General features: G+C 38.6%; 1 protein-coding gene across 1 annotated transcript in view; it reads left to right on the plus strand.

Annotated features, from left to right (window-relative positions):
* The window catches only part of tlcd4.L (TLC domain containing 4 L homeolog), a 31,702-nt gene extending 8,875 nt beyond the window's left edge, over nt 1-22,827 (plus strand). The window contains exons 3-7 of the mRNA XM_018258539.2: nt 2,679-2,768; nt 4,870-4,928; nt 6,409-6,503; nt 19,901-19,974; nt 20,586-22,827. Coding sequence (XP_018114028.1) covers nt 2,679-2,768; nt 4,870-4,928; nt 6,409-6,503; nt 19,901-19,974; nt 20,586-20,901 — 634 coding nt within the window. The 3' untranslated portion in view covers nt 20,902-22,827. The remainder of the gene's footprint in view (nt 1-2,678; nt 2,769-4,869; nt 4,929-6,408; nt 6,504-19,900; nt 19,975-20,585) is intronic.
* The last annotated feature ends 511 nt before the right edge of the window (nt 22,828-23,338 follow it).

A 23,338-nucleotide genomic window follows, 5' to 3' on the forward strand; every position in this document is an offset into this window, starting at 1 on the left:
TCATTTTTAACAACAATCTGTAATATCCCAAGTGACATGTGCATAATACATATTAATACTCAATATATATCCCAAGTGACGTGCATATAGAAGTCATCTACTTAAAATTCTCACTACATCCAAGGTTACCTGTGCAACACTATCATTATCTTCCAAAAAAATTGTATCTCTGACTGTACACAAATAGCATTCCTAACTATATTTATAGCCCACTTATTTCTTTTCTCAAGTGAAAGTGCATTTGTGTGCATTATTTTTGTAGGATTACAGTTCATCGAACTCTTTTTAATCATTTTTGACAAAGTTCATTCCAGTGAATTCAAAACTCTAACTGCTTGTGGGAAGAAACTTTGGCTGATGCAGTTTGAATACTGCAAAATCTTCTGCCAGATGGTAAGAGAGAAAACAATGCATGAGATGGATGAAAAAAAATCTTTGACTATACTATTTGCACTTCGAATAACATGTTTTTAAATACAGTTGTGAGAATGAATTAGAGTGTATTTCCTATAATTCCCTCTGCTGTTCTAACTATCTTCCACAAAGATTTTCGTTCTGAAACTGTGCTGTTTCCAAACCGTATTGTAATATAGCAGCATAAAACACTATCAATAGTGCCACGATAAAAAGATGTCAGAATAGAAGCAGGAAGACTAGCTTTCTTTAATTTCTGTAAAAAGTACAACTTATTTTTTTTGACTGTGAAGATTTTCATTCATCCAGGTCATGGTATATATAGTATAGGTCAATCTAAAAACAACTGGACTTGAAGACGTTTCACTACTCATCCGAGCAGCTTCTTCAGTTCAACTGACTGGTGTGGAAAGTTTTCAGCATATAAACTCTTCCACTAATCCATTTATAATGGCACATTGTAACTCTTCAAAGAGGTGACATCTGAAGAAATTCATAGAGGTGTTGATTCTGTGTAGTTATGATAGGATTATCCAATGTGTCATGCAACTCCTAGATACAGGTGTTACTTGTGAGAGTTGCATGAATGGATGTGTGAAGTGTTCTGAATCCGCCGGGGTACAGATGTTAGAACAGCATTGTATGTAGCAGACAGGTGGTGTCGAAGGCCCCCGCCTCTGTTCAGAGATGGTCTCTCCACCTTGTCAGGAACACTGTTAGATAAGTAAAAGGCCCCAATATGTTTCAAACGTAATAAAGAATTCTCCTTCTTCAGATGTCACCTCTTTGAAGAGTTACAATGTGCCATTGTAAATGGATTAGTGGAAAAGTTTATATGCTGAAAACTTCCCACACCAGTCAGTTGAACTGAAGAAGCTGCTCGGATGAGTAGTGAAACGTATTCTTTGATTACTCAGCAACTCCAGTTGTTTTTAGATTGACCTATACTAGATATTTTTTTTTAATAGAGGCAATATTCAAATTCAATAAGAGATCATCTGCCAAATTCAGCCCTAGGAACTTCACATTTCTAACTTCTAACATTTCTAACTTCTCAACCATCGTACCCTCTATATGGGAATGGTCTCTGGTTTTCTTCCTAAAATCAATTACCATCTATTTGGTCTTTTCCACATTTAAAATGAAGTTGTTATTCTTGACACCAGTTCACCAATTCCTCAACCTCTTTTCTGTATACAGAATCATCGTTGTTACTAATAAGACTCAACACTGTTGTGCCAGCTGCATATTTTACAATGTGATTTGAACTATAATGAGCCACACAATCTTGCTTTAGCAGAGTGAACAGCAGTGGGCTCAGCAAACAACCTTGAGGAGAGTCGGTACTAAGTCTAAGAATTTTTGAATTCTTGTTTATGTTTGAAACATATTGGGGCCTTTTACTTATCTAACAGTGTTTCTGACTACTTTCTGCACAGATTTGGGTTCAGGGGACACATTGGAAGCCTGTTATTTGGAAAATTTAACTCATTTACTCCAAAGACCCCCTTGTTAAAAGGAAGGTGATGGTCACTACAACATAAATTAAGGGAGAGGTAATAATGCATCATAGAGATCTTGTGGTTTATGTGGAAACCCATCACTTCTTGTTGCTTGTGAGCATATTGTATGGATTATTTGCTTGTTATACAACAGTCAGTCTCATGGAATTTGCCTTGTTATGTCAAATTAATGACCTGGGTATTGTAGGGGATCTATTGCAAAAATGAACATTTACTATAAGCTTGATCTTACTGGAATAAGAAACTTTATAAATATAATCAAAAATTCTGTACCATTTATGAAATAATCAAGTTATTCTTCATTCTCCCCCACCTGTCTCTCTTCATTCTTCATGCAGTGGGTGGAGTCAGTTTTTGAGTGACAGTTAAGTCTAATATAATATTAGACCTACCTGTCAATCAAAATCTGACCCAGACCTCAGCATGAAGAGTTGTCAGGTTGTGAAGTGTGAGATACCAAAGAGTAACTTGATTATTTCTTAAACGGTACAGAATTTTTAATTGATTGTATTTAGAAAGTGTGAGAGAAAGCTTTTATAAAATTTTCATTTTCGCAATAGATCCCCATTTGTACTGGAGCATTTGTACCTATCATGCTATAGATGATGGAGATTTCAGACCTTCAACCTATAAATACATGACATCTGCTACATCATCAGTTCACCATGTGATTTCATACTCTTACCTTTTTGTTAAAGGTGGTGCAAGTTTTCCCCTAAATATGTTTATTTTCTTTTATAGGACAGTGTCCTCATTCCATGCTTTGGTGGTTGGATGTTTCTGCTTGTATATTTTAGTGTACGATGATGCTGTTAATGCTAACCCTGTTTGGTAAGTAGCCATTTTCCCTACAGTTTCAGTTAATATTTTACACATCTTTGACAAGATTTTACAGACTAAGGGAAAATGAAAGTGGTTATGTTAACTTTTAGAATGTTATAAAATTGCTAATTCTAAGCAAATTTTCAGTTGGTCTTCATTTTTTTTTATAGTTTATGAATTATTTGCTGTTTATAGCTGGTTGTTTGCAGGCAAAAAATGACCACAAACTAGCTATATGACCTTGTATGTAAAGGAATGTACAGGAGGCTGTAAATCTTTTTGAGGTAATTGCAAATTCAGTTTTAGCAGTTTTATTAGCCCAAAACAAAGCAGTGACTGCAGCATAGGTGCTATGAGTTCAGGCAGCTACATTTTTTAGCAGAGGTGTCAGGGAACTGTTCTCTTCTTACCTGCCTTTTTATCTTACTGATGGGATGCTGGGGGGGGGGGGCGCAGTGGAGGGAAGGGGGTGATATCACTCCAAGTTGCATCACAGCAGTAAAGAGTAACTGAAGTTTATCAGAGCACATTTTTTTGCACTCTGCATCCTGCATTGTAAATGACTCCTACTGTATGTAAAATACATTAATAACTATTGGTCTGACTACATTCATCATAAAAATGTTCACTTGAATGAGTCCTTATGCATTATCGCTTGTTAAACTGTAAATATTGTAGTTTTTCTGCAGTACTAATAGGCACGTGCACAATACTGTATGTGTTCTTTTTATATCTGCTTCTATGATTCATTAAAAATTGATTGTCAATTCTTTTGCAAAGGTCACTGCCTCACCAGGCATCCTAAAGTAAACATCTTTTATCATGTATAAGCCAGGGTTAAGTAACCCAGTGAAATACTAACAGGGTTATAAAACAGTCTCTAGTTAGCACAGACCTATCACCTAATTAACTAAATAGATAAAGTATGAAAATGAACAGCTGCCGTGCAGTTCATAAACTTATTTGATATTAAATGATGAGATTATTTGTTATATAACATTATTTTGTCATGTTTTTGTAAAATCCTAGGAATTAACTCTATACATTGCAGTAGTAAATGAACAGCAACCTATAAAATCTATATCAATAAATCAAAATCAAGTATACTTGAAAAAGAGCTCCTGCTCGAAACATGTAGTGTAATTAAAAGTACTACAACTTTTTGCAGTTAAATTCTGCGTCTGACCTTTTTGTTACCACATTTTGATTTATCGATACTAGGCTTTATTGGATGGCTAAAAGGTCCTGAAAATTGGAATCCTTGATTTTTCCTATAAAATCTGCATATACAGGTATGGGATCTGTTACATTGAGTGCTTGGGATCTTAGATTTTTCAGATAAAGGTTCTATCTTAATTACCATATTTTAAAATGGTAGTTCACCTTCAAGTTACCTTTGAATGTGTTAAAGAAAATCTTGGTTTTAACAACTTTCGAACTGGTCTTCATTTATAGTTTTTAAATTATTTACTTCCTTCTGCTACTTGCCAGCTTTACAAATGGCTTCTGGGAGGCTACTTTTTCATAGTCTATGGACTGGACCTTCTGGATAATGGATCCCATACCTCTAGTACAAAGAAAAAAAGGTTGCCAGGCTGCCCTCAGGTTTTTGCACACAAGTTACGAGACAGGCACACATACAAAAAATTGTTTACAAGAAATGGGGAACATTACCCACAAGGGAACATTACCCACAAGTATTCCATCAAAAGGGCACATTGCTTCTCTACGGTAATTGTGTATAGTGGTAACAGTAGCAGTTGCCTCAATTTTTGAGCAATTTCCTGGAAAGGGCAGTGATCAAAATGTTCTGTTTGCTAAAATCCCTAAGATGCCAAAACTCTTCTTTTCACTTTAAGGAAATGTCACAACTGCTTGTGATTATGTATTAATAGCTCTGTTCAGCATTCCATTCATGTAAGCAATAAGACATACGCCACACTGATTGCTATACCAATGCAGCTGTGAAATTAGATCCTTTACATCACATAATCATATACTTTAAGACCAGTGTGCATGTGTCTGCAAATAGAAATGAGGCTATTTTGGATTCTAGCAGTCAAAATTTTCCAAGAGTCATTATATACTTTATATAACCAATATTTTTCAGGGGTGATCCCTTCATGGTCAAGCTGAATGTTGCAGTAACCTCAGGCTACCTCATTTCAGGTAATGATATATTCAATACTATGAAGAACATTTTAGCCATTGTACTGCCCATACATGTTAGTTGTTTCACCTGGGTTCCAGAGCTAAGAAACAACACAAGCAATGCAGAAATACGGCACTCACAGGACTTGCTGAATCAATCTTACAAAGGTTTATTTTGTTCAGCGTTTTGGTCCCCCACAGGGGCCTTTGCAACCCAGGAATCAAACAGTGTAACCCTTGAGCAAGTCCTGTGAGTGCCGTTCTTCTGCTTTGCTTATATACATATATTTTAAATCCAATGCAGGTACTTTGTTTGACATTTTTTTTTTACAAACATTGCAATTTGTACAGTATTTCTAAAAAGTTGCACATAGGAACACTGACCATTATGCAGTACTGGTTTGTGCTCCAGTTGACAAAAAGGACACTAGGGGGGTTATTTATCAAAGTTCGAATGTTAAGAGTTTTTTATACTTTGAATGAACTCACAACTCGAATGGTTTCTTATTTAAGAAAAAACTCAAATGGAAAAAACTCGATTCAACGAGTTCGAGTTGCGAAACCCAAAAACCTGAATTGATCGAGTTTTCAGTGCAAAACCCTGCAAAAAAACTCGACAATCGTGAAGGCTATTAACATCTTCAAATGGTTCAAGGGACCACTTCCATTGACTCCTACATGACCTGGAAAGGTTTTAGCTATTTCCAGGGTCGGGGTATAATAAATCACGAAAAATTTGGTTTTTTTTACAAAGACCTCGAACAATTTGCGTTTTTTTTAACCCAAAAATGTGAGTTTTGACCAAAAAATTACCTTAAAAACTTGATGGAAAATAAATATTAATAAATAACCCCCTACGAGTCATCTGCTCAATTTTGTATGAAAACATTAATGGCCCATAAAAAAAACTCAGTGAGCATTTGCTCCTCAGGTATATAAACATTGCTTGGAACTGAATAAAAGAGCTTTAATCTTGCATGAAATATGAACTGTTAAAGATACAGGAGAGACTATACAATTAAGTTTTTAAAAGAAAAGAGTATACACTGTGACATGTCTGGTAGTTTATAATCCAGGCATTAAAAAATGTCTGAGCCAATAGAAAATGCAAATAACAGGCTATTAAACCAAATAATTTAAAGGCCTACTCTGGTTAGGCCCCAAGTGATACTGGGTGCTGGTGGGAAAACAAGCTTTAATTCTAGCCGTTATCCCTGATAGTATTATGGTAAAAGCTTAAAACTGCTGATATGGCCAATAAGTAGGGTGTAAAAAAAATGTCTTGTATTAATATTCAATATTAATACGAGAAATGTTTTTTTATACCCAACTTATTCCCATAAAAAAAAAATGTAAAACAGAATGTAAAAATGTAAAACCAGTAGTTTTTCTCCTGCTTTTTAGATTATATTCCTGCAAGCATAGGGAATGTTAGCACAATGTTTGTTTTACTGTCATCAGTGTTAATATCTTATGGATTTCTATGCTTTTGTTGCAGACCTGTTGCTCATTATTTATTACTGGAAGGAGATCGGTGATAAATATTTTGTGACACATCACTTGGCAGCTCTATATGCTTACTACTATGTACTGGTGAGTGCCATGTTTCCTTACCCAACAGTAGTACATGCAGACAAAATTGGAATACATGATCAAGAATGAACTTCTAAAGTAGAACAAAAGAGATTAAATCCTTTATTTCTATAGTGTTGACATTATTTACAGTAGTCCCTGCTGTAGCATCAGTTTTCTTAGAAGCCGGTTTTCCTACCAGGATTGTAAGAGGAGCTGAAGCCCATTCAAACACAGGGAAATGTTCAAAACCAAGAACCCATTGCTGCAACGCAGCAGGTACAAAGCAGAATAAAAAATTAGCAAGTGTTTGATCTTTGTGTATATTTTTTCGATGCCAGAATCCCTTGTGATTAAAATGTAATGCTGAAAGTCACATATATATAAATCAACGTTTAAAGAAAACGCTTAGCAATATATATCTATTGCGAAGCATTTTCTTTAAACGTTGATTTTAATTTTGTACCTTCCCCTGCTGGGTTTTTGTATGTGACTATTATAGTCAATAAGTGATAATGGTAATGGCATCATTCTAAGCACATCAATACAGAAAATCTTAACCTCCGTAATGTGAAACTGTCTTTTAATATCAGGTTTAACCAATCCTAAGCTTTTCTCAGACATTTGCTTTCAGGGAATGATGGGAATCTTTCTTTGACCAAGACACCGTTAAAGGCCAGACATGCTGTTTGCTTAGGATTGTCAAATAAATCCATAGAAACTGTAGTCCATTTCCTCCCGTCCCCCACAAATACTTAAATATAGAACCAACTAATTTTAATGTTCTATAAGTTTAGGCAATTTGTATTCTGCTCACGGAGATGCTTACATGAAGTTCATTCTTGGTCATGAATAATAAATAGCATAAGCTCATGGTGAAATCTTGCATGAAAATACCGTCTTCTCTTGCTGCAAAGGGTGGAAGCTTTTGTGTTTGTGGCTTACTGCATTTTGGGAGGCTGAGTGTGGGAAAAGGGTGATTGTTTGCATGCCTTGCTGCTTAGCACAATCTTCGGGTACATATATCTCTCTTGGCACTGTAGGAAGACAAATTTGGGGTAGGATTTAGTAACAGATTGTAATGCAGCAGGTTTTATACGACACTCCTGACTATATTTAGGAACTTTTTCTTTCAGTGAAAACTAAATCATTTTATTGATTGATTAAAGTACAAACAAAGCATTGCGGTTGATGCTCAGCACAGCATTCCTCTGCTGTGACACATCATGTTTTACTTCCGTTTAGTAAAGATAATATAAAAACAAACATAGGTTAGAATAGATAAAAGATGTTATTATTACATTATGTACAAAGAGTAAGGGCATAAAGATCTATGATATATTTGCACAGCATATCAGAACAGGCATTTGTGGGAAATTGTGTTAAATTATTGTACTGCATGAGCTCTTAGATAATTCTATTGCTAGAGGATACAAGTACAGGTATTGGATCTCTTATCCTGATATCCAGAAATCTCGAAATTGCTTGCTATTAAGCAAATTCTAATTTTTTTTAAATTATTTCCTTTATTTCTGATATAACAAGATGGTACTTTGTATACTGTGATGGTAAGTGGATCATATTCGTGTCAAAATAATCCTGGTGTTAGGTTTGTTTTTTTTTTGTTTTTTTTAAAGCTTTTATTTTTGCATTAACAATAACACAAAGCATACAGTGGGAAAGAAATTAAAAAGAAAAAAGGAGGGGGAAAAATAAAAGGTTGGGGGAGGGGGAATTGGTGGTAGGGCCACCCGTTGGACAGTCCAGGAGACATATTATGCCAAAAGAGTTAGTCCATGTCTGTAGTGGTGTCTTGACAAGTGGTCCAGGGATTCCAAATTTTAGCAGATTTTTCTGGGCAACCTCTACTCAGATAGGTCAGCCTGTACATAGGAAGAGCCTAATTAACCAATTTCTTCCACAATGGTACTGTAGGGGGGTCCCTGAGCTTCCACTTTAGTGCAATAACCTTCCGTGCATAAAAGAGTAGTAAACGGAACATTTGTCGTGCAGCTTGTTGCGGAATTAAATGGTCTAAATGACCTAGTAGAAAAATTTCCGGCACCAGAACCGGAGGAAAGTCCAGATAGGTTTGTAAATATATGGCAAGGTTCTTCCAGTAAGTATTGATAACCGTACAGGACCAAAAAGCATGCATAAAGGTACCTGGTACTAGACCACACTTATAACACAAATTATCTGGGATCAATCTCATATGAAACAAACGTACTGGGGTAAAATACAACCTATGAATCATTTTATGCTGTATAAGCCTATCCCCGCTACTAATCACCGTGGAAACAAAGGTCGATGTGATGACTCCAAGGTAGGGATATCTTGGGCCCATTTACCATAACATTTTGCGTACGGGTTACCTCTTTGAGAATTTAACAGATTATACACATTAGACAGTCGTTTCTTCTTTTCAGGTACCTTAAGCAAAGTTTCCAAGGCTGGGGTTTCCAGTAAAGGTGCATCAGAGAATTGGGCATTCAGAGCATGTCGAACCTGGAGATACCTGTAGAACATAGTACGTGGTAACTGAAATTCTTGGGACAAGTCAGTAAATGACTTAAGTGTCTGGTTGTGATACAACTGGCCCAAATATTTGATGTTATAGGTCGCCCATAATTGCGGGTCCGGTATCGTTCTTAAGTGTGGCAGGGATGGATTCAGCCACAGTGGCATATTGGGTGATACTTGTGGGATGGTGGGTTTACGTAAAGCCGAAGCCTTTTTCCAAGCAAGTATGCCTGTACGGAATGTGGAAAGTGGCCATCCGTTTTGAGAGATGCCACGAAAGGGCAGATTAGCCAGTGACTCAAAGGAACCCGCCACCGCAGCAGCAGTTATGCTAGCAGTGTCATCAGCCAAAGGGTTGAGCCACCCTGCCACATGAGTAAGTTGAGATGCTAGATAGTAAATAAAAAAGTGAGGCAGAGCCAGGCCCCCAAGTGCCTTAGGTGCAGTTAGCGATGCTAGTTTGATTCGAGGTTGTTTGTTTGCCCAAATAAATGATGACACCATGGAATCCAACCTTGAAAACAGTGCTGCCGGCATAACAGTAGGTGCATTCTGGAACATATACAACAACTTAGGAAGGATAATCATTTTTATCATATTAACCCTGCCTATCAGATTAAGTGGGAGTGGGGACCATAGGGAGAATTTGTGACCAGTATCGGCTACTACTGGGTCTACGTTTAGGGCGGTATATCGGGAGAGGTCCGGATGAATGACTATACCTAGGTATTTGAAGTGATCTACCTGTTTTAATGCCTGTGCCTGAAGTAGAGGTCGCTGCAGGGATGTACCCAGGTGTAGAAGTGTGGATTTGGACCAATTAACCGTGAGACCCGATGCTTTCCCAAACTGGTCAACAACCTGAAGCATTCTATCAAGCGAATGGCGTGTATCTTTTAAATAGATTAGGGTGTCATCAGCATATAGAGAAATTTTCTCTTCCAATGCCTCTACTTTCCAACCAAGAATACCCGGGTCATTACGAATCAGGCCAGCTAATGGTTCTATGGTGATAGCAAATAAGTATGGGGACAAGGGACAGCCCTGCCTCGTACCTCTGTCAGCTTCAAGGAGGGGGATATCTTACGGTTAGTTTGAATTCGAGCTGTGGGATTGGTATATAATAGTTTAACCCAATTGAGGAAATTGGGTCCAAAGCCCATGTGTTCCATAGTTGCCCATAGGAAGTCCCAGTGTAGTGAGTCAAAAGCTTTCCTGATGTCTAAAGCGACAATTGCTCCATGATTTTTGTTTAGGGCTAAATACTCCATATTGGTGTAGAGCCTACGTATGTTGATGGATGTGGCCTTCCCGGGCATAAACCCAGTTTGGTCTGGATGAATCAACGTCTCTATTACTCGTACTAATCGCAGTGCTAGAATTTTAGCAATATCTTGTTATCACATGTGAGTAAGGAGATAGGCCTATAGGCAGCACAATCCTCAACATCCCCACCAGGTTTTGGGATTAGGACAATTAACGCTTCCTGGGTCGTTGGTGGGAGGTGACCTTTAAGAAGAGCCTCTTGGTACATGTTTAGTAACCTGGGTGCCATACTATCCAGTTGGGTTTTGTATAGTTCAATAGGAATCCCGTCTAGCCCTGGGGTCTTTCCAGAAGGGAATGCAGAAATTGCTACCTTGATCTCTTCTAATGAGATAGGGCTTTCCAGTAGTTGTTGTTCAGTAGCGGAGAGATTGGGAAGTTTAGCATTGCTAAGAATTTGCAGCGGGCAAGTATCATGGGTGGGAGGTGCTGGGTTATAGAGTTGAGTATAGAATTCTCTAAAGGCATCGTTGATACCTGTAGGGGAGTCAACGAGATTGCCATTGGCTTGCCGAACCCTAGGGATAACTGTTATCGGGTTTTGTTCTCTGGAGAGGTACGCTAAGAGTTTGCCAGCTTTATTGCCTTTCTCAAACACGACCTGCGAGGTACATAATAGTTTTTTTTTGGTTTTGTCAAGAATGTGAAGTTGGAGATCTCTTTGGGCTTGTGCAACCTTAGCATAAACGTCAGGGGACGGATCTGTCGTGAATCGAGCTTGCGCTTTTGTGACCTCAGCATTTAGATTATTCAGTTCTGTATCTAACTGGCGTCTATACACCGCTATGTTGCCAATAAAGGATCCCCTAAGACAGGCTTTTGAGGCCTCCCAAACAATTAAAGGGTCGGCGGAGTTTACATTCTCCAACCAGTAACTCTCTTGTTCTTGTGCCACCCTATCAGACACTTCAGGCACAGTAAGCCATTTAGGATTGAGGCGCCACATAGGTGTAGTACAGTCATGATCTGATCTGATGGATATGGAAAGTGGGGCATGGTCTGAAATACCCCCCGGTAAGTAACGGGCATTAGTAATTTTGGCTTGCAGAATTGGCGATGCCAGTGCTAAATCTATTCGCGATGCCGTCTTATGGGTGGCTGAATAGCAAGAGTATGCTCGTCCTACCGAATGGGCCTGCCTCCAGATGTCGATAAAGTTATAAGCGTGACACCAATTAAGCAAGGGGGTCGAGCCTGTGTTACCTGGGGGACAACGGTCTATCTCTGGATTCAAAACCATATTGAGATCACCCATTATAGGTTTGTTTTTTTAATAGACTTAAGGTATAGTGATCCAAATGAAAAGGAAAATCTCCTTATCCAGGAAACCTTCCAGTCGCAAGCATTCTGAATAATAGATACCATATCGGTATATGTTTTAAAATCTGTATTTACTTTCATTGGTAATCTGAAATGTTTGTATGTATTAACGTTGTTGGCTAAACTATATACGGAAGTAGTAAGAGAATAAAAAGAACATCAAAGATAACTGATAAGAAAGCTACGCAGTTGTATATATTTGTGTATTTTGAATACCTTCTTTTCCGGCAAGCTAATTTGTATTTGGCATATATAACGGGTTGTATAAATGGAAGCCACCAAACATCTGCCTGGTGCATGCAACATTCTCTTCTGGTGTATTTTAGCTGGTGGAGAATGGCCCATACCTCTCTGTGTGACATCACTCTGCCTACATAAATATAGTGTGTGCAGAGGCAGTGGCGGAACTACCGGGAGAGCAGGGGGTATGAGCGGGCCAGGGCCCGCACCCCCTCATGGCCCCCCGGCAGCTCAACGCCACTGACAAATTCGGTCGTACGGAGGGGACGGGGCCCGGCTGCGCGTCGCTGTCGTGTTGATATAAGGTCAGCAATCTCACTTTGTGAGCACAAAGTTGGAGAAGCAATATTGTGTGCCTGGAGCAGCGTGCTACGGAACTGCAGCACTCTCCCAGTCGCAGCAGCCAGGAGGAGACGTGATGCAAATTACACAGAGAGGTGAGCTCCAACAAACTTATTCACTAATGTTTGCTAGTCTTTAAGGGGCTGCTCCATTATGACCCACCCAGTGCTAATCTTGCCAAGGGTAAAGCATAAGTTTGCCCCTTCCCCTGCATTCAATGGACTTAAATATGTGTAACACAAGCCTTAAATTTACATATAAAATATATATGAAGGCAAAGTAGTAGTCTTTCATCAGTGAAGTTTTCCAGCTTGCATTGATTTGACTCAGTTCATAGGCCAATAGATTGGCCTATGAATGGAGTCAGGAGTATGTCTGCCTTTGTATGGCCAGGATCAATAACTGTCCATGTTTTACATTTCTTGGGTTTTTCAAGGAATATTTAAGTAACTACTTAATACCAATATGAAACAATACTATTAACATTTCATCCTTAAACTCAACTAGATATTTAATTTTATGTAATGATCTGCAGCTTGTTAATTAATTTTCTGGGATGGGAAGCAGAGGCTTAAATGAGGTACAGCCTGGTAGAATCCTGTAGATTGCTATAGGTCCAGAACTGTATTGGAAATTGCTTGTTGGTACTGGTGTGGTCAGAGGGAGCAAAAAAGAACTTATATACATTAGATGAAGCAGGTGAGAACTTTTGTATAGAAGGCTTTGAGTGGAATGTGGAGGCAAGAGCACAGTTGATTATGATTGAAGACAAGCTCTTAGATAGTCACAACATAAATCCAATGCTGTCGGGGAATCCGTCATAAACCTATTCTTTCATTTCATCAGTTTTAACTCATAGACACAGTGTGTCATTATAATTTAGGTAAAAATTTAGTTAAACTGAGAAGGAGAACAAGAATATAAACAATAGATTGTGACACTGTTTTTTGATATTTATAAAGAGAGAGAAAATATATTAGTCTCAAATCGTATCATTGAGGGGAACCCAATGCAATTTTAGATAATAAGGTCTGTGGCATGTTTGTATGTGGTCTTTCAATTGTTTCACAAAGACCATGCTTCTTATCTCCATTTGGTCTCCAATTTCTGCTAGCAGATAATTATATGATTTAATATACATTTGTGAAGGGTACATTTGTGATTTGGCACTTAGGGAGGGTTGAACACAAAGATGTAAAGAAAGCACTGAACACTGTTGAAAACAGTTTGTTTTTGTAAGTTATTGTAAAAACAAGTTTAATTTCTGGTGTCTGTATCTCTTTAAAGTTTATACTGTTTGTTTGAAGTGTAAGTATTTTTTTGTAGGCAAAATTATTAGACTGGTCTCCTGAAACTCCAAAGTTGGAGACGTTACTTCCCCTGCTCACATGGTTTTTTATTTTCACTGCTTTGTTACTTTGTGTGTCCATTCTAATTCTAGTTGTGGCATATTTTGACAGCTCCTGATTTTCTCCTAGTTTTTTTCCCTATGTAATTTAGGGGCATATTTATCAAAGGTCGAAGTTCGAAGTTAAAAAAACTTCAAACTTCGAATTCAAAAAGACCAACCGAATGGTGGTCGAAGTTTTTTGGGGTCGAAGTGGGCCTACTTCGAATCGTACGATTCAAAGTATCGCTACTTCGATTCAAAGTTTTTTTTAACTTCGACCTTCGATCTCCCAAACTCCCCCAATTTGCCTCCATACAGGTACTAGGAGGTCCCCCCATAGGCTAAAACAGCACTTCGGCAGCTTTTAGGTGGCGAATGGTCGAAGTTTTAAAGAGACAGTACTTCAAAAAAATTGGACTATTCAATGGTCGAAGTACCCAAAAATTACTTCGAAATTCAAAGTTTAACTTCGAACCTTCACTTCGACCTTTGATAAATCTGCCCCTTAATCTCATACATTTCCTCACTACCATGCCATTCATGCTTTAATCAGAGTTGTCTTTGTCAAAGCAAAACTAATTCTAAGATTTAGGGAGCAGTGAACTAAAAATGCACTTCTGGCTCCTCTGGTGTTTTCACATTTTCTATATACTGCCAAACATGAGTGGCACCATTCGGTTCTTTGATACCTAGCCCAAGGGCCTTTGACATTTTATAAGGAAATCAGCCTATTCAAAACCAAATATGTATAACTTACGCTGTGAGACTATTATACATTTTGCACAATGATATGAGTTCCTGCACAAACTGCAGAGCATCCCTGCAGCATGCCGGTTGGTGATCTAATATTGTATTGTTGTCCCTTCTAACATTGAAATAATTAACAAAACCTTTATTCTGCAGTCCCTGAGACAGGACGCTGGACTCTTGGATGGTCTCAGTATTAAATTATAAATAAAGTGGTTTTCTGATTATTATACAATAAGACTAAGAATAACTGGTATGTATAGCTGTCAGGCTTGAGCATGCATTTTAGAAGATATGAACAATCAAAAGGTAACTAATTAACATAACTGATTAACCCCATTAATTATTTACAAAATAAGAGTTGCCCAAACTTCAGATACACCAGTTAATTTATTTTTGCCAGCTCATACATTTAAGTTGTAAGTTGCCTTTAATTCTGTTCTATTAAGGGAGTATGCCCCAAAACAGAAGTCCTAACAAAGACCCACCACTTCTAATTGCATTGAAGTGCACATTTTGCTACTATCCATACAGCAGCACTTGTATTTTGTTGAAGTCACTTAACAACAACCAACTGTGGTGCTTTGAGAATAGTAACAACACATGGGGCAGATTTACTAAAGGGAGAAGTGGGCATCACTAGTGAAAATTCGCCATAAATACCATCTGCAGGGGCATTGCCAATTTACTAACAGGTACAAGAGGGGGGTTGTGGGTGCACTCCTAAGGCCATATAAAAAAATATATAAATACAATAATCCCCTGTCTAAAAAAATGAAAAACAGGGTTTTTTGTTACAAAGTTATGATCATAAAATTGGTAAGCCGCCATACCACGTCAAGGTAAACCCCATACGGCGGTCCCTAACCTGTTTACCTGTGATCAAAATTTAAAACCTTGGTTTCAATCTGGACTAGATCCTCCCCCCGCCACCTGCATATGCGGCTTTTGAAGGGGAGACTGCCCAGACCAACGCCCATTTAAAAAAAAAAAAAATGTGATTGTGAAGAGACTATAATGAAGGAAAAGTAAAGTTGTATATATACCGTATATACTCGTGTATAAGCCGACCCGCGTATAAGCCGAGGTACCTAATTTTACCTATGAAAACCAGAAAAACTTATTGACTCGCGTATAAGCCTAGACACAACTCAGAAAAGTCTCAGAAATATCAAACAGTCGGTTTAATGTTAAAAATCAAGCCATGATGTGGGGAAGAGCGAGAGTTGTAGTTGAGGAGGAGCCACAGGTTGCAGACATGAGGCATGGCCTCCCCATACAAATACATTGTTCCTACACCCAGGCACCTTCCCCCTCTCTTACTTCCACCTCGGGCCCTGGGGATTAACAGTACGAACACCGGGACATACCGTACTCACAGCTCCAGAGCCGAGCCGCGAGCACGGACACTGGGGAACCCGCACTCACTGCAACATGGCGAGGGAAACGACGGCGACCCGACTGTTCTATTCTCCCTCCTCCCGCTGGTGTGCACTGCAGCCTGGGAAAGACTGGCACCTCCTCACTGCAGCCGCTACCTGAGCCTAGCGCCATAATAAACCCTCTGCACCTAAGCAATAAAGTAACAGGGTAATACCATGACTTCTGAGGAGGGGTGGTAGGAAATCATCAGGTGCTTGCCACCCCCTCACATCCCAGTATCCCCCTGGCACCCCCCCCCTGACTCTGCCGAGATCCACAATAAACCAAGAGCACAGACCCACTACTACACAGTAGTAATAAAGTCTCAGGGACATACCATGACTCTTTGGGGGGATGTTTAGTAAACCGTAATGCTCAAATGCTGGCCCTTTCTTTTACAATCCCCCCCCAGGCATCCCCACTTACTTTGCTGAGATGAATTCCACCTCCAGCATTTAGCGCTCTCCCTGCAGCTATTGATTCCTAATGGAATGTCCCATTCACTTGGCTTCATTCATCTCCAGCTGCAACAATATTACTTTCTATTTCGCGCAGTGTATGGGGACTGATTTGAAGGGGCGGGGCTGGGAAGCGATGACTGACGGCGCACCTCAAGCACGGGTGGGCGTGGTCGAGTTGGGTTCCTCGCTTCCTCCTGATAGGTCGGGTTCGGCGGTGGGTGGACACAGTGGAACGGTAGAGGCAGGAGCTGTGGATGTGAGAAGCGAGCGGCTGACGTCATTGCCAACCAATCGCAAGGCTCCCCCAGCCAGACTAAGCCAGCGCGAAGCAGCTGCTGGGTATTTGCATGTTGTGAGAGGATGTGGTGAGGTCCCGCTGGCAGTGTGTGCAAAGGGCTTGTACTCCTCGTGTGTCGTTGTTGTACTGACTGACTGACACACGTCTGAAACCACAACCCACGTCACAGCTTCACCTTGTTGAAACTTAGGCGCAAAGTCACTAAGCGCCGAACGCTGGTGCGCACTGCAGCCTGGGAAAGACTGGCACCTCCTCACTGCAGCCGCTACCTGAGCCTAGCGCGTATTCACTTCCTGCTCCTCCCCTCCCACTTATTGTTATACCTCCCACAGACCGCGACGCCTCCTAGCGCTGTTCTCTCCTCGCTGCTCTTCCGGCTACTTCATGTGGGATTCATCAGCAGCTGACCCGCGTATAAGCCGAGGTAGGATTTTCAAGCACATTTTCGGTGCTGAAAATCTCGGCTTATACGCGAGTATATACGGTAAGTGCACACTTGTGTGTGTATGTGTGTGAGTATAAGTACAGGTGTGAGTATAGATTTAGAGGGAGATGAAAAAGGAAAAGCTAAATGTGGAGTGTAATAGGTGTAATGTGTGTGGATCTGTGCAAGTGTTACCTAGTGATAAGTGCAGCAAATATACCTAGTGATAAGTGCAGCAAATAGAATTTACTAACAGGCATAGAGGACAATTCGCTAACGAAACAGTTCATTGCTAACGAAGTTTCATGCCCTATCGCCAGGCAAATTTTAGCTCAGGTAAATGGTCGTTACTCTGCAAATTCACTAAAGTGCTAATTTTCCATAACGTTACCTCTTTCGCCAGAGTTTCCTTTACTAGCTAAGACCTGGCGAACTGATAAAATGAAGCTACATCCTCCTCAATCTTATATATGCTGTAAAATTCTGGCGTTTTTTCATATTATATTGTTTTTAAAAGTTATAACTATTACATTTTTTTTTTTTTTTTAACCATTTTGAGGTTAGGGTGGGCTCATGTCTAGGGCATTAGAGGATCTCTTTTGTCTTTATTTTGCTTCCTTGGACATTTTTAATAATAAGTGGCCACTTAAAGCATTTGTACCTGTAATAAAGACATATATATATATATATGACCTATATGTACCTGCCCTATTCATATTGACATTAGCGTAAGTGTACTAACGAAGTTTCGTTAGGCAGAAATGAACGTTAGCAAAAGTTTGCTATGAAATGCTTGTGCTGACGAATTAACGCTAGCAAAACTTTGCCAGCTTTTGGCTGCTGAGACGCAATTTGGGCATATCTTCCCCGCCCAAGCCACATCATCTAATATCCTCATATTTTATAAAAAGGTTACATTATTTATTATAATACACAAGTTCAAGTTGGTTGTGTGACAGAAATGACATCACTAAGCACCGTCTATAACAGGCATGTCCAAAGTGCGGCCCGAGGGCCAATTGCGGGCCTTTATCAAATTTACACTGGCCCCTCAGTCTCCGTCATGAAACTAATAATAATGCGGCCCGCTAGCATAGTTCTTTCAAATATATGTTTATTTGTAATACAAGAAAGAAAGAGAAGAAAAGGAAAACCAAATTTTAATAGCATTACAGTACAGTGTTAACATGTACGATCATACATAAGTTACATACATTATGAGACTGTTTCTAATAGTACATTGTCATGCATAACTGAAATGGGTTACAAAGAAGGGTAGAAGAGGGGAAGGGGCGCATGCTTCTCTAGTAGCGTACTTTAATATCCTTATTTGAAATCATACAATACATATATACTTGCATTCAGAGCACATGTTGCTTGTATTCCCTTTCACCTTTGAATAAGAACCAAGTCATCCATTGGGCAGAGTAGTCCCTCGATTGTTTCTCAGTACACGCAAAGCGTTCCTCAAATTGTTGAATCTCATCTACTTTCGCTAGCCAGTCCCTGATCGTGGGTGCATGTTGTGTGTTCCACCGTCCAGGGATTAACAGTTTAGCAGCATTCAACAAATGAGGAAGTGCTGAATTGGTAAAATTTATTCTATCTTCGGGGGACATGTGGAATAGTAAAGAGTATGAAGGGTCATTAAGGTCTCTCCCATTAGCTATGTGCGAGCATATTTAGAGAACCTGTTTCCAGTATTGGTCATAGGACAAGTCCAAAAAATATTTATCAAAGTGCCCTCCCCATCTCGACATCTTCAGCATGTGCATGTTGCGTTTAGAAAAAGTTTATGTAGCCTAAAAGGTGTATAGTACCAATTTGTTAGGATTTTATAATTTAATTCTTGTATTCTGCTACATCTAGAGCTTCTCAACAAGGTGCGTACCATGTCTAAAGTTTCATTTTCTGATAACATAATGTTGAGTTCTCTGGTCCATTTCTTTATAAATTTCAACTCCTCTATCTTACCTGTCCCTAAAAGACCTTTATAGATTGACGAGAGAGTATGCTTGGGAGGATTAGAGCTGGTACATAACTTTTCGAAATCAGTCAATGGTCTAATAAAAGCTTTATCTCCTCCCAAAGAGTTGTAGAAATGTTTGAGTTGGCCATATTGAAGGTGCATAAGAGGGGTGAGAGCCTGTTGCTGCTCAAGTTTGTCTTTAGATATCATTTTACCGCTATCCAGCAAATGTATAATTTGTAGATGGTCATCCACCAGTCAATGTTTATATTGGTCCTTTTCCATTGCCGGAGGAAAGGCTGGGTTATTTATTATAGGAATTAAAGGGGATGGGCGCCAGCATAGTTCGATCAGGAATCACGTAGATGTAGCAGTAATATTTGGGCACATTAGTGAAAGGATCTGCCACTAGGTCTATACTGCTGCCTGTGTTCTGAAGGTGTTAGTAATAGACACGTACTGGCACATAGTGATGTGCCGCTCTCACATACTTCCTTACTTTACTGTACTGGCACGTCAGTACTTCTATTGCACCTTCAGCGCTAAAGAAGTGTGCGAGAGCGGCGCGTCACTCCGTGCCAGTACGTGTCTATAGCTAACACCTTCAGCACACAGGCAGCAGTATAGACCAAGTGGCCGATCATTTCACTAATGTGCCCAAATATTACTGCTACGGCTACGTGATTCCTTGTTTAAATGGTGTTAATGGTTCAAAGAATGTCGGGCTAAATGGTCGGCCCCCACACATTTTCACCTCACCAAATCTGAACCTCGTTGCAAAAAGTTTGAACACCCCTGGTCTATAAGGATATAATTTATAGGCTATTCTTGGCTCTTGTGTAAAATATATTTACTCGTAACATTTGAATACTTATTACAAAGTGTTATTTTTAAAACTAACTATATTCTACAATAAATGCAATTAACACTTTTGTAACCCTTACTTCATATTACAGGGTGAAGGAATGTTGCCATATTTTGGTAACTTTCGCCTAATTGCTGAATTTTCTACACCTTTTGTTAATCAACGGTAGGTATCTGTCTGATTATGGATATATACCTGCATGCATATGCTGCCATTCCCATCTCACAGAGACTCCTTGTATTACACATCATGTGAGTCATTTGCTTGTGCAGTAAATAGTGTTAATAATCAAACAAAATATGTAAAAGATTAGAAAGGTAAAGAAATTATGTGTAAATATGTAAATTTTGTTAATGATTACTCTTTTAAGGTGGTTATTGTTCTTAAAGGGCAACTATCTTGAAAATGAAAATGTAATACAAGCTTCATACTGCAATAAGAAACCTTCTATTTATAATCCGTTAAAAATTCCTATGGAGTTTTCTAAACATATGTATCATTCATATCCCATATGAATGAGTAGAAAGTGGGTGAGTTTATCTGTGGTGAGCTCTAACGACCTGTGTAGCAAGCCAGGAACATTGTCTATTTTCTGGTTTGTTTTTAACTTATAGGAACTGCACAAAACCTTTCTCTTACCCTGGGTAATGAGTTTAGCATACATTGAATACCTCATAGGAGTTTAAAAAAAAAAAAGCACTGGAGAGCAATATTGATGTACATTGCCTAGTCAGACTGTACCAAAATATGTATTAATATTAATTTGAATTTTGCAGGTGGTTTTTCGAAGTTTTGGGATATTCCAAATATTCTCTCTCTAACATGGTAAATGGTGTTCTGATGACAATCTCCTTCTTTATTGTAAGAATAGCAGTCATACCAATCTATTATGGTCGCGTTTTTTCCACCTTTGGCACAGAGGCATTTTACAGACTGGGGCTTGGTGCCCAGTGCGCATGGATCATCTCAAGTGTATCACTGGATATTATGAACGCTATGTGGATGATAAAAATTGCAAAAGGGTGCTACAAAGTTCTCTACCACAGAGATGGGAAATCGACCAGAACACAGAATAATAGAAAACTTGAGTAGAAAACAAAGATATGTGTATTTTGTCTTCCAACCAGCATTTGTTTGGGAATCCCCCAAGGACCTGCATGTTTTTTTTCTGCCATAAATACAAGAGACTTCAATAATTACCTTTTTGTAAGTGCTATTTTGCACCCCTTCAGCACTTCCACAATAACCGTATTCCAAAGAAGAAGCAACATATTTTCTTCTATACTTTTTTTTTTTTTTTTTTTCAAACCACAACCGTTTTATTGGAATCATTTTTTTGAACATGAGTTTAACACTGGTGCCCTTCAAACAAAACATGAAAAAAAGCCTTGTGCCTCTGGGTATACAAATCTTAAAGATAGACTGACTGGTTGAGGGCAGGGGGCTATTTAAATACAGGTTTGATCATTCCTACAGCAACTACCCCTTTGCAATCGAAGCAAACGGTTTGTCATAAATTGACGGCGATCACAGCTTAATCGTTTTCCCATAGCTGTAATCTTTTAATTTTGTCATGTGCAAATGTTTAATTTTATCCATGTCCACACAAAAGTTTGTGCTTCTGTATATGTGAACGTCTAATGATGGGTTGTAGTCTTATAATTTAGTTTTTTTATGAATTTGTGTCATGTGCAAAAGTGCGATTTTATCCATGACCACACAGAAATATGAAAAAGGAACGCTTGTGCTTCTGTGTATGCAGATCTCTAATTATGGACTTGTGGATGTTGGTGGCTGAGGTTTTTTTTTTGACCAGTCCAAATACAGGCCTGATCGTTCCTGCAGCAGTTACTTATTTGAAACCAGAGCTATCCATTTACAGATGTATCATAGCTCAACATGTTTTCAAGGAACTGTAAAAAAAAAAAAATAATGGTGTAAATAAAAATTATCGAGGTTTTGGAAGACAGAATTGAGTGAGACAAGACCAGCGCCGATATACATTACACTGACCAGAAGAGTTTTTTCTTTTAAAAAAGAAAACCACATGGTGCCTCAAAATTGAAGGTTGCCAGAATTTTGCTATTGCATTAAGTGACAAAGACTAAAACTTAATATTAACAGGCACAAGGTTTTCCAGTAGATTTATTCAATTATAATGAAGAATTGACTATATAATTTGCCTTGACAAATATCCCATAACCAAGACTGAAATGTGTGACTGAAAGGTTGGGAAGGTCACAATAATTATGTGAAGCACCTGTATCATGAATCATTTATTAGGCATTGGTACATCCTCAGAGGATATTTGAAAAACTGAAAATACATATTAGGGACTGGGTACTTCTACCAGGCAGTTAAAAATATTCTTCACTCAGGTTTTTTTTTATAGTGTTTCTTTTTTTGTCTACACTTCAGGAATCTGTAAAGTTGCAGTGAAGCTAATCCTGGCATGCTCAGTCATTGCATTCTGCTGACCTAAATCATTTATACTGGTTTGCATTTTTAATGACTTTCTCCTTGGGTTTAGTTACATTGGTGAGTCAGTAAAAGCACCATCACCCTCTTAGAATTATTTAATTGCCTCTTGCATGGGCAGGTGTTTCAGTTCTGATCTGATGAGAAAAGTCCTTGAAATATACATATATATTCAGCCTTCAATAATTGATTTAAATATATTACACTTTTCCCAGAGTGCTGTTTTTTTCAGCAAAATGCACCAATAAAGACATGCTTGATATTTTTGTGTCAGAACACAAAAGAATGATTTATTTTTTTCCTATATACCTATAGGAGGGCAATACATACGCATCAGAGATCTTATTTTCTTAATCTACTAATGTCTGAAAACAGCGTTGCTTGAAAGCAATTGACTGTGACATTTTGAAGGATTAAATCTTATTTTTGTCAAAGCTGCTTCACAACAGGGCTGCTCCAAGGTCTGTATTTGAGTTAAGCCCTTTCAAGATTTCCTATGCTATTTTGAATATGAATGCAATAAAATTTTCTCTGAACCGGTATGATTTTTGATGTTAGCTGCTTACTAAAAAATACTTTATGTATTGTAAGATGGTTTATTTTCTGTTTTAAAACTAGAGCATTTGGATTAGTGATAATTTCATGTTCTATGTTCATGGAACATTCTCTTTCATGTTCTATGTTCATGGAACATTCCCTGCTATATGTTTCAGGAGCTTCTATATTTTATGGAGCACTTTTTCTCAGCTGCTATATTATTCACTGCTTATAATTCACACTGTTTTCTTAGAGACTGTAGTTCAGTTCAGCCTCGCTGTTATTTTCTCAGACTTATATCTGTTAAGGTACCAGTTGGTTAAAGGGAAGCTGATGCAATATAAATTTTATATTGTCAAATTCTGACATTTATTGGCTGATAAGTTTGCAGTGGGAAATTTCCGTTATGGGATCAGTTCAAGATGATGATGTAAAAAATTGCAGTACATGTATGGGATCCATCATCCGGAAACGTGTTAGCCAGCATGCTCAGAATTAAGACCGTCTCCCATAG

Source organism: Xenopus laevis, chromosome 4L (genome assembly GCF_017654675.1).
Source record: "Xenopus laevis strain J_2021 chromosome 4L, Xenopus_laevis_v10.1, whole genome shotgun sequence".
Classification (NCBI taxonomy): Eukaryota; Metazoa; Chordata; class Amphibia; order Anura; family Pipidae; genus Xenopus; species Xenopus laevis.